Source organism: Prinia subflava, chromosome Z, assembly GCF_021018805.1.
Source record: "Prinia subflava isolate CZ2003 ecotype Zambia chromosome Z, Cam_Psub_1.2, whole genome shotgun sequence".
In the NCBI taxonomy this organism is placed as follows: Eukaryota; Metazoa; Chordata; class Aves; order Passeriformes; family Cisticolidae; genus Prinia; species Prinia subflava.
In genome coordinates, this window is record NC_086283.1 from 81,373,458 (window position 1) to 81,386,015 (window position 12,558).

General features: G+C 39.6%; 1 protein-coding gene across 5 annotated transcripts in view; it reads left to right on the forward strand.

The window, feature by feature from the left end:
• Nucleotides 1–12,558, forward strand: part of UBAP1 (ubiquitin associated protein 1) — a 32,903-nt gene that overhangs the window by 10,152 nt on the left and 10,193 nt on the right. For 2 of the 5 annotated variants that reach the window (XM_063421478.1, XM_063421474.1), the window contains exons 2-5: nt 4,205–4,308; nt 5,628–5,728; nt 7,416–7,456; nt 11,862–11,986. In XM_063421478.1, coding sequence (XP_063277548.1) covers nt 7,423–7,456; nt 11,862–11,986 — 159 coding nt within the window. In that variant the 5' untranslated portion in view covers nt 4,205–4,308; nt 5,628–5,728; nt 7,416–7,422. The remainder of the gene's footprint in view (nt 1–4,204; nt 4,309–5,627; nt 5,729–7,415; nt 7,457–11,861; nt 11,987–12,558) is intronic. The other 3 variants (XM_063421476.1, XM_063421477.1, XM_063421475.1) reach the window with 3 other exon arrangements.

A 12,558-nucleotide genomic window follows, 5' to 3' on the forward strand; every position in this document is an offset into this window, starting at 1 on the left:
TAGTAAACAGAGTAGAACTTACTCTAGATAATACCAGATCAGCTACCTGTTACCTCTCTTGGTTAAAGAGTATCTGAACAAAAAGCTTGAAACTGCAGAGATTCTGTTATTTTTGAATTAAAAAGAGTATGTTTTGATTAATGGATTAAAAGCTGTTTTACTCTGTTGTGCTGGCAGCATTTTGAGAGTGTCTGTCTAGCTCTCATTCATAACAGGGATAGGTCTGAGGTATTAATAATACTCAAATACTTCTGAATCAGCTTGTTACATGTTGAAGTACCACTGCAACAAATAGAGAAGCATTTTAATAAGTTTATGATATTCTGGGTTGCAGGCATACGTTCTGAATGTGCAGGATATTCCACTGCTTTTTCATGCTTCATTGCCAAAAGAACAGAGTAAGTGGGCTATTTTGTTGTTGAAACTAGCAATTAGCAGTCTCTCTCACTCAAGAAGAGTTGTGCTGAAATATCAGGTTTCTTCTAAAGTGCTGTAATTAACAAGGAAAGTTAATGCACATGCCTGGCTCTGGTTAGTGCTAAAATTGCTCAGAAAAAATTGACTCTTTTGTAGTAGTATGAAATCTTACGATAATTAAGCTGAAGTAGCTACATTTGTTGATAATTACCAGATGCTTACCATCTGACACTTACAAACTCTCAAAACTGGTAGGTATTTGCTATCCAAACTTTAGATATAGGAAAATACCAGTTAAAAACAGTTGCTCTGCTCATCAAATTTGGGACTTGTTTCATTACTGCATTGAGATTATTGCAGCTCTTATTGCTGCTGTGAGTCCTTGATCATCTTTTTCACTTTTTTCCTAAAATGTAGGAATTGGCACACTTATATTTTTATCTCTCAAATTTCTGTCTTGTTCTTTTGTGCATCAAGGAGGGGAAGTTAGCCCTTTATTTCTAGTGGTTTTTTTTTTTTTTTTTTTTTTTTTTTTTTTTTTTTTTTGGTATTGTAGTTTGTAGATTAGTGAAGCTGACCTTGAAGTTAAAAAATAAAAAAGAAGAAAACACGTCTCTTTTCTCTCAGCTGTTTTGTTTACATGATCTTTAAATAACTTGGGTAAAAATGCACTCTAAAGTCCAGCACTGCACTATGCCCAAGTTTCCAGAGTTTGGAAATCAGTCTAGCCCTAGATGTTTGTTGCAGATGGTTTTCTCTTGTGACAGGATTGAGTTTTCTGGAAAGAGTCCTTTTTAAAAAGGTCACCCATTTGCTGCCACAGTTAAATGTGAATTTAGAATAGGTGCATCTTCCATGCTGTTGTTTGGCATGTGTCTGGCCAAAGGAAAAGCTTGCCCTGATCTGCTTTGACCACAGGGCTGTCTGTAAGTACTTTCCTGTTTCCTTGTGCTGTTGCCTGTGAAACTTGTATTTTTAGAGGTTTGTGTCATGTATAAACTTCAACTGTGTTGGAAACCTGTCTGGCTGATGAGTCAAAAAGTGACTTAAACATTGGTGTATTAGTATGCTTCATTTCCACAGCCATTGCAGGGTTGTCCCCGATTTCTGGGTGAAGTGTATTGCAAATTACCTTATGTTTCAAACACATAGTCAGGTCTTAAAAGAGTGATGGAGCTGTCTCTTGTCAGTTATGAACCTTAAATCTTTAACCAGCCAAATAGTATGCGCTTGTAACAAGTCCAGCGTCTTTAATGAACAGAGTGGGACATGACATGAGGATAACTGGAACTGCAGGTTGTCTGATGTCAGTGCCACAAATCCATAGGGAATGACAGATGCCATGCCTCTGTGTGAGCCACCAACAGAGAGGTCCTGGAGCAAAAGGCTAACTGCCCACTATGTCACGTTAAGCAATGGCACAGTTTGAAGAATCAATGTCTCCTGATGGGAAGATGCAATCGAACATTCGCATGCAAAACTCCATAATGGATGTTGTGACCATCACTGGTGTTGTCTTGTAATCCAGTAGCGTGATCTGCACACAGTCCTATTTTTCAGGGTCTTTTTTCCCTCATGTATTTGAAAAATGCTTTAGAAAATGCCATTTTATTTGTTCCTGTCCCTCTGCCCCCTCAGTCATTGAACTAGTAAGAGCAAACTGCATTAGTTTGGTGTAGGCTGTTCTTCAAATTTAGGTTGTTGATCACAGCTGCTTGGACTGTTGATACATGGGATATCTATGCAGCAGGGATGCCTCACACTTTCCTCCCTCAATTCCTCTCTGGTCAGTGTAAGCCCTACTCTGAATGATTAAATGTAGGATGATATTTGTATCTCTTAAGATGAAGATATTTGTATCGGTTATATTTGTATCTCATAAGATGAATATATAATTAGATTTGTTGTAATTGATGCCCCTTGAAAATTGGATAGCAACTTCATAGGAGTGTTGGCTTCAAGGATGGTTTGGTTTGTTTTTGTCCATCTTAAAACTGACCAAGAAATTCAATTTCCTTTATCTCCTAGATTGTGGTAACACTTAAGAGGAATTACTCTAGATAAAGTTAGAACTTTTATTTCTGTTAGGACTGGTGAAAGATAGTGTTTTTTCTTTCCTTTGTGGGTTTTTTGTTTCAAGGTCTTGGGGTATTTTGGCTTTGGTTTTTGGTTTGGTTTTTTATTGTTGTTTTGTTTGATTTGGGGTTTTGGTTTTTGGGAGGGGGGGGGAAGTGTTATAGGGTTGTAGTTGCAGTATGTCACATGTAGTTTTACAGCTTTATCCAGAGAGCTCTTACCAGTGGCTCAGCATCATTGTACTTTATTGAGAGGGGTGTACCTCCATGTGCTCTTGTTTGCAGAACTCTTGGAGGTACAAAGCAGAAGCATTTGCTGCGGGTTTTGGGGTGATGTCATCTATTTGGATACTGAAGTAAAAGCATGGAATCTGTTTTGTGCTGTAGTGAGCTTAGCTTTTTGCTGAGAGAGGTCGTAAGAGATCTGAACTATGTAGCAGTGGTTGAACACTTACACAGATGAAGCTTTGATATGAGAAACTTAACTTTTGTTTTGTCTTAGCAACTGGCACTGTTGACTGCTATTTTTTACTGTTTGAAGCTGTATATATAGAATCCTGATGTTGGTTATAGTCCTTCACTTGGACTAAATCAAGTAGGTGCAGTGAAAACTCAAAAGGCTGTCTAAATTTTGAATGCCTGTGACCATTAGAAATCAATCACTTGAATCAAAGTGATTTTTACTTTTTTCTTTATTGTAGAACCAGTAGTGCATTAACATAATATAAGCAGGAAAATAATTTTTACCTTTTCAGCCTTTTGTTTTTGTAGTTTCCAGACTGAATGGTGCATCCTTAGTAGCATGTAGACTACACAATGTGTATTAACAGGTAAAATGGAAATTGCAAGATCAGGTCTTTTCCTCTGAAAATCATAGATGTGCTGATTTGATAACTTCTGGCATTTTGGTTTACTTTCACCCATAAGTTATTAATTTTTCATTTATCTGAATTTTAGGTGGAAATTATTTTAGAGAATTTACATGTTCTGGAATATAGACATGTTTACACCTTAAGCTCAGGAATATAGCGGCAAGAGTCCAGTTCTTCTTGCCAAATAGTTAAATTGGTTTGAGTTACCATGAATAAAGCAATTACAGGTATCATTAGTGGTAGGATATTTCCAACTTGTCTACTTAGTACACCTTCAGAGGCGAATGAAGAGGAATGAAGATATAAACTCAAGGAAAAGTGGAAGAAGCATAGAAATAATAGCAAAAAACTACTCCAGCTTCCCAGAAGCTCTTCATGAGTCACTCTGTAATAATTTTTTTGTTCTCTTCTGTTGATGAGACTCTCCCTTTGGCATTGCCTTCTTGCATCAAGTCATGCTTTTCGAACATAGAAAATGTCATTCAGGTTTAAGTGACAACATGCCCAGTGAATTGCTGTGGTCAGCTCTATCTCTTCAAGCCATTCCAGCTCCTCACCTCTCTGTGCCAGTTGTGGCTGTCATCTGTTTTGCCTTGCCACTTCTGTTTCTGCATCTTTGTGTTGTTTGTTGTTATAGTTGTTTCCCTGTCTCCCCTCCCCTTCTGTCATGATCGCTCTGAGGTCCTCTGCCCCCATCCTGGGCTCTTGCTATGCTGTGTTCCTCTGACTGGCTAGTTTTAAGAATGCTGACATGCTGCCTTATTGTTACTAAGTAAAAAATGATGCAGATGGATCTAGAGGAGTTCACTTCAGGATGCTTCTGTTCGTTATAACTTTTAGGTACTTGCAGCCGTGATCTTCTCCATGGAGAGTTGGCCAGAACCAAGAACAAGGGAGTGAGGCTAGAGAGGTCTACATTTATAGAAGAGAGCTTGTAGGTGGCTGTAAGTACATCCTGTAGTACCATGCAACTAACTAGTTCCTCTAGAGCAGGAAAGGTGTTGAAAAAGGTTTTTTTGTACTCTGTCAATTTACAATGTGCTGTAAAGTATCAGGCCAAAATCCATACCACCATGTGCTGTTAACACCAATGCCCTTCAGCATCTTGTTCTGGAGTCTGGATATCAAGGGGAACAGCAGTACGGCTGCACTTATCCCGTCATCTGATTTGGAATAAAGCTTTGGAAGCAGTCCAAATTCCAAATTGTATTTCAAAATGAATGGTAGCAAAAATAAGCAAACCTTTACTCCATGGTGTAATTAATATTCCGGTAATGCGCAGAATCGTAATAACAACATGAATAACCAACTAACTGGATGCAAATACTGTTTTCCCAGGAGGAATGAGCAACAGCAACATGCTTGTAACAGTGGTCCCTGACCAGCCTGTCAAATCTGATTAGTCATAAGACACTATTTTAATTAAACCTTTTTTGGGAAGGGGGTGATGAATTGTGGCTGGCAATCTGTTCTTGTGTTACTGTGTGTGGTGCTTAACAGTTTTGTTTGCTGACAAGTGCCTTCTGAAGTAATGGTGTCTTAATAAGTGCACACTCATAGTGCATCAGGAAGACCTGTGTGATATAAACTCAAATGCTGTGTAAATCTAAAGTGACTGGCCCTGGAAATGATCCATTTCATGACTAGCTTCCTGCTGATGTGCCTTAGCTGGTTCTGGGTTAATTAAGGTCTAGATGGCAGAGGAATTATTTTTCCACTGCATCTTGAAGTTAATGCAGACACCAGGTCAGCATTAGAATTTTACTACAGGATTGGCAGCAAAAGCAAGATACATATATCTTATGTGAGATGACACTGAGACTTTATACAGCCCCAGGCTACTGCAAAACTCCTTGGAAGCTGAATGTGCAGTTTTGGCTTGTTGGGATTTATGCACATTACCATTCATGTCCCTGGAGCAGTAACTGGTGCTGCCTTGAGCAAAACTCCCTTATCAGCTTACTTTGGCAAAGTGAGGAGGATACTTCCTCTAATCAGAAGTTTTCAAAATACTTTAAAAAAGGAGTTGCATTTCAGTCTGAGGTAGTAACTAGAAAAAAGAACTTTGAGAAATTAAAAGAAGTGTGTAGAGGCTTTGTCCCAACTTCAGTGAAGAGTGGGCAGTGCTTGCATGCAGTGCCACGCAGTCTCCAGTGACAAAGAGAGGACTGGTGAGGACATGAAGGTTGTATGATTTTATGTGTCACGTGGCTATTTTACTAAAAATAAATCTGTTGATCACTTTATTGCTACTCTCACACAGAGGAACTACGAACACAGCAGCTTGTCTGGCAGTGAAACCTGGGTCTGAAAGTGCAGTTATTTCATGTGCTGCTGTTGTCTGCAGTCTGGGCGCTGGGACTGGTAAGGCTTGTTCAGCTCCAGTGGTTGACGTGCAGCTCTGCTGGGTAGTCTGGTGGCTTTGCCCTTGACATACTTCCTTGGATGGCAGTCTTGGCACTGTTTCACCTCCTTTTTTTCACTTCCTTTTCTTTCCATCTTTGAAGCCTTAATGTTTTGTTTGTTTCTGAGAACCAGGTGCCAGAACTAGTTTCTGACTTAGTAGAATAGTTTCAGACATGATAGCACTGCTAAGAGAGGTTGGTGAGTTCTGAAAAGAACCTGACAAACACTGAGCAGGATGGCACACAGTTTTTCTGTGCAGTGTGCACCTGGACTTGCCCAGCATGACTCATTTCCCCATGGCTGAGCATCTGTCCACTGTGGTTCACCAAGTCTGGTTGCACATGGGTGATCTTTGTACAGCGTTGGCTTTAGCTTTGTGTAGGATTCCCATTAGCCAGAGCTGGTTTGCCTGTTGATTTCAACATAATGTTGAAAGGGATCTTTGTACTGCAAAAGGGACTTTTCCTAGAGTACTTGAAACTGGCCCTTGTCCTCAGTCCTGTCAGCAGCAGCAAGGAGGAAGTCACTAAGCTGTGTAATCCTCACTTTCCTGTAGTATGTAATGCTTGCAGTTGGAATGTGCAATGGGAACAGTGAGCCCAAGAGTCCTTGACTGGGAATGATGGGCATAAATGTTACATCTGCCCCACGTTTGTCATGCTCTGCTGTCTGTGGGGATGTGCCACAGGTTTCCATGGTTTTGAAGATCAGCTGTTGGGCATTTCAGTCTGAGCTGCAAAACTTCAGAGACAAAGGCCACCTCTGTATTTTTGTCATGCATAATGTTACAAGGAGCATTGGAAATAAATTCAGTTACTTTAGGAATTATGCTGTGGTGTCTTGAGATAGACCTTGTGATGTACTAATTTGGCAAAAACCTCATGTTATTAAGTATACCTTAAGCATCCTGGAACAGAGTTCTAGCTGACAGCAAATTCTGTCTTGAACTGCTATTTTCATGAGGCAGGCCTACACTGTTAAAAACTGGCTAGACACTTCTGTGTTTAACATCTTGGCCATGTAGAATTCACATCCAAATTTTAAAAGTTGTTGCTAAGTGTTGTAGGCAGTGGATGGGACCTGTTCTCATTGGTTTCTTTTGTGTATCCAACATATCTTCCTCATGGTACCGTTTATTTTATACCTGTTTTATGCATTGTCCAGTGTCTCTAGATGACTGCCATACTGGCTAACTGGCTGCGTACCCAGTACAATAGTATCCCTTTTTTAGAGTAGCAGGGATTAAACTGAAGAGGATCAGTGTGGTATTTCCAGTAGGAAGAGCTATTTTTAATGCCAAGGGAGGCAGGGTGTATTTCATGAGGCTGGGACAGAGTGGCCTCTGAGTGCTGTGATCTGTAACTGTCTATCTTCCTGATCACCCTGGTTGTGTCTAGGCTGTTTGCTGTTTTGGTTTGGGCTTTTTTTTTTTTTTCCTTGCTATTTCAATTGGCAGACCCTGGGCTAAGTTGTCTGCTCAATTGGTTTCAAGGCTAAAAAATATGTTTGCTTATCTGTCTTGGGAACAGGCACATCAGGTGTCTGCAATGTGTTCCATAACCTAGAGATAAGACTCTAGAACTGCATAGACTCACTCTCTGCTACATATACGAAGTTGTTCAAGCTATTTTAAAATGTTTTTCAGGTTCTAAATGGCTTCTAAGAAGTTGGGATCCGACTCTCATGGTAAGTGAAATTTGGCATCCTTGTCTTTTCAACAGGATGAATCCTCCTAGTATTGCTGCTGGCTAATGTCGTAGCCTAGACAGTCCATAGAGACTAATCTGTTTAGCCTCTGACTAGTTTTTTGTTAGTAATGAAGTGCCTTGGCTTTCTTCTTGCATAGTTGCTTGCTAATGCTGTGTTTGCTTGTTCTCTGATTAAACTGAAAATCAGTCTCTGGCTGTTGCCTTTCATGGCAGAATAACACATTCCCCTTCCTCAACAAATTCCCCTTCAAAATCAAAGTTGAATTGCTCTGGTGTTTGCTGAAGTGGACACTAGATCTGTAGCATCTTTCTATGCAATTCACATGAGAAGTTGAATTGAAAATTAGGCTTTTAATACAGCATTGAATTGTGCTTCATTTTTGCTCAGCCGTGAATTTCTCTCCTAAATTGGACTAACCTGTTTCAGAAGGCAGGTGGAAAAGAGACTCTATTTTCTGTCTTATGCATACGAGATGCATAAAGTCATGCAGGTGATTGGTATAATAAAAATTATTTGCCTGTAATGTCCTTATTTTTTAGAAAATGGGGTGTAATTTGAGTGTAATTAATATTGCTGTGGAACATTAAATTTCAGTTTGTTGTATGTAATGTGGCTTCCTCAAATCAGTAATCGTGACTTTTCAAGCTATCAAAACGAATGCTTTTAGAAATACACTAGTGAATTCACTAGTGAATTTAGAAATTCACTAAAAAACTAATGCAATTTAGAAATTGATATTGCTGGATCATTTTTCCAATAACAGGGTCCTGGGGAATTCATGGCAGAAATTCCATTTTTCTGCAGCTTTTTATTCAGTCTTGAAGGTGTAGAGTTGAAATACAAAATAGGAAATGTCTTGTTTAAATACGGGGTTAAGGATTAATAAAAAATAGCCTATCAAAACTCAATTTTTAGATGATCTCCTCCTTTGCTGTGGCCCAGTGACCCTGCTGCAAGATAACTAATTTTTTCATTTGATGGTTGCCAGCTATTCAGCAGTTGTTACTGTGTCTGTAAACAGCCTCTGTGAATGTTCTGATCTCCTTGTCTTTTATGTCTGTTTTTATTTTTCTGCTCTTCTCACCTAACCAGACTAGCAAAGGCTGCTCAGACCTAGAATTCAACATGTCTTAAGTATTTCCCAGAACAGTATGGTATCATGGAACATTCTCCTGGCTTCAAAATAACAAAGTCCAAACAAATGGTCTTGTGAGCTGCCTGATTAATTTGTTTGCTCCTTTGTGCACCCTCTGTTCCTAATCACACTGTCACAGTACTGGTTCTGAGGAGTAATAGAGCAATTTCCTTGTCTTAATTATGTCTTAAGAGATCAGCAGGGCAGTTGTTTCAGTCTTCACCAGGGTTGTTATCTTACTAAGTGAGTTTTGACCTAATGTAGAACACCCATCCCCGTGGCTGCTTTCAGCTCCATGTCTCTGGCAGGCTGATGAAATCAGTCAATATAGTTGATATATTTCTTGTGATTATTGTTGAAGTGCTTATTAGAGGTGAGAGGGCTGTCACCGAATCAGAGAATGGTTGAGGCTAGCAGGGACATCTGGGGATTGTCATGTCCAAACCCCTGGCAGGGTCACCTAGAGCAGGTTGCTCAGGACCATGTTCAAGTGGAGATGAAAATGGGAACACAAGGGATGAGTGGAGGGAAAGGAATCCCTTTTCCTGTGTGGGTTTTGCCAAGTGTGATGCTTCAATATTTCAGTTGTATTTTTGCTGTTGCTATACAATTTCAAAGCTTTTGAACTCTGATTTCTGACAATTACGTAAGTGATTCATGTGACCACAGCAACTAAGTTCCACATGGTGTGAAAACTGTTCCCCATTCATAACTGCTAACTGAGGGGTTGGTTGATTTGTTTTTCCCTCTGAAGTGTTTCCATTTTGGTGCCAAACTGAAGGACACTTCTATGAGTTATACTGAAGTGAAGAGAAATCCTACTCTTGTAGCAGTTTGTTGTGCCAGAAATGTAGTTACAGTAGAGCACAGTGCCAGAGACTGGGTACACTTTTGCCAGGCCTAGTCTCAGAAATTACTCAGTATGCTTTTAACTGATACAAGGATGAAGTTGCTAACAGACTTAGTAAATAACAGTTTGGTAACAACTTAAGTAATTTCACTTGAACGTGCGACTGTTGTAACCATGTCTTTCATAATACCTTTTTTATGTAGGTTTTTCTTACTGCTCTAGAATGTGGCATTTAAAACGATTTGCACCCTTAATGCCTCAGTGTGTTCACTGTGATCCGCTCACAAAAAGAGGATTCTTGGCCCTCTGGATAATTTTTTTAGCTTCTCCAAGCTAGTACTGCTCTGATTGGGCTGGAGCAAACTGAATTCTATGTGCATGGGTGTTTTGCTTCAGACTTTTTGCCATCAAATGTCCTAAACCATTTGAGATGTTTTTAATACGTGCTTATGAGCTTTTTCTCATACTTATATTCAGGATGAGGTTATAGCAAGGGTTATTTAAAAATCGGTATACTGGGGAGAAAGTAGAAAATTTTTATTCCTTAGTCAGGTTTTTGGGGTTGAGCTGGCAGCTGTCAATATAGCTAGTCTAGGCGTGCTTAGTATTTTTTATTTGCTGTGCAAAACAAGGTTGCTGGTATGTGAACAGTAAAGTTTTTGCTTGTACCCTCTGTGGCTAGTATCTGATTCAAGTGTAATTGTGCAAGTGGAAGAACCCACTACATATTGTCAATAGGTCTAATAGGACAAGGGTTTGTATGCTGAGCAATTTGGGTGGGGAGATGCATGTGGAGAAGTAATCTTGCTCTGCTTGGATCATCTGGCTTAGAGCAGGACTTGTGCCAGTGGGACTAAGCAGGCCATGGTAGCAGCAGTTGACAGATCTGGTTGTCTCTGATCTGGCCATGATTTACCACCCTGGCTGTACAGACTGCCACAGTTATTTCTGTATAAGCAAATGCTTTGGCCTATCAGGCTCTTGAATTGTGTGCTCAGGTACAACTTGGATGCTGTGTTGCAAAGCGTGGTGGTGTTGGCTAAGTGAGGTGCTGTCTGGATGCTGTGCTGTGCAATGCTTGGAAATGTGATTCCCAGTAAAGATCACTGAAAACACTGTTGTCTTCTACCTGGACCATTATTTTTTTCATCCTGGAGGTGCAGGTGGGTTGTAGGTTGTTCATCCTGATAGTTTCAAAGTGTCCTAACAGGACTTTGTGACCTCCCAGTGTGTGTGCATAGTGTGAGAGCTCAAGTAATTACAGCATATAAGCCTTGAACTGCAAATTGACAGGATGTTCTTGTTTATGGAAGTTGCTCAGCCTCTGGGAGTCTGTGGCTGCCTTGTAGATGAATCAACAGTGAGGGAACACAAACAGTACTTAAACTGCCATCTCATTATGAAAACGGTCAGATAAAAACAGCAAGTCACAGGTCATTAAGCAAGGGCTTGGTCACTGAACACTACTGCCACTAACATCTTGCTATATCTGTGTCACTCGGGGAGAAGCTACAAGTGATTGTGACTCCTCAGATTCCTACACATGCCAAAAACCTTGCCTGTGTTTCCAAAAGCTTAGACCAGTGATCCAAGAGACCACTTTCAGTTAATGGAAAAGTTGTTTAGTTTGTATTTTGGGTTTTCTCATACTTCTTCACAGTTGCTCAAGGAAAACACATGAAAAGTCTGACTGCTTGGAGGTGGTTGAACTCTGTGTTTTTTGACTTGTGAATTTGCAGGAGAAGTGTCATCCTAGAAGAAAAATGACAGATGTAGGGCCTGATAAAGTTAGATTGCCCTCTTTCAAAAATTAGAGTTGCTGTGCTAAATAGCCTTGTTATTTCATGTGTTTTGTTTAAAGTGGAATGGCTCTGGTTCATCGCTTTGCCTTTGTGACCACTTCTGTCCAAATGCTACTTAGTACTTTTATGTCAAAACCTGGATTGTAATTTATCTTGGTTGTTGTAAAGCTGCGCAATTTTAAAATCTGTTTTAAATATGACAAAAATGATGGATCTTTTTATAAAGATCGAATACAGTGTTTAGGAGAGCTTCTTAGAGCATCCTAGTTGTATAAGAATAGTGTTGTCACAAAGGAAACCAAGATACTGTCTGCATTGATGTCAAAATCTGTGGATTGTGGTTTGGTTTTTTTTAACAGTTATGGGCTAGAATTTAGGAATTAAACAAACTCTGAGCAAACTCCCTAAACTAAACGGAGACACTGAGGTCTAAACAGCTTCAAACTCCATTTGCGTTGTTATCTGGTATAGGTGCTGCAGCTGAGTTAAATAACTCCCAAACACAGCAATGTGAGCCTGAATTGAAAGCATGAAATTGAGTGAGTTGTGGGAGTTTTTTTCTTCATACTTAATAATTTCTGCTTCTGATTTCAGGGCCTTTCAGTTACCTTGATGATGTCCCATTCAAGATAGGAGACAAGTTCAAAACCCCAGCGAAGGTTGGATTACCCATTGGTTTCTGTCTGTCTGATTCTTCTCAGATTGTCAAAGAAGCCCAGGTAAGTGATATTTTGCCTTCCTGCTCTCTCTCCCCTCACCCTTGGCCCCAACCTGTGGTGCTGTACATTCCAAGTTGTCAGAATTTGCACATAGACAGTCTTGGATTTCTAGAAGATCTGTTGGGCTATATAGAAAAGTAAAATGTGATGGAGCATATGAAAAACTTCTAATTTTTATTGCCTTAAAAAGCCGTTAGGCTTTTATTTTTAAGCATTTGTTTTAATCTCTCTGCTTTGAACAATCACAGTGGTTTTTGTAGTAGTTAGTTCTAAATGTTACCTTAATGAAATTTGAATATAATTTTTAAGAGGAAAAATCCTAAGAACTAATACACATGGCCAATGACATAATTTTCCATTCTTAATTTCTGTGTAATTCTTGTATGTTCTTCTGTGTAGTTCTGAGTGAAAAATTCTTTCCAGGCTGTTGAGGTGAACAGGTTACAGCTTGGAAGAGGAATGGCTTCTCTGTCTTGAGCAGCATGTTTCTGATAAAATAAACAGTAGCATAAAATCAAAAGTTGCTTTAGCATAACTGTTGGGAATCTCATCTCCAAATACAAGTTGTGATA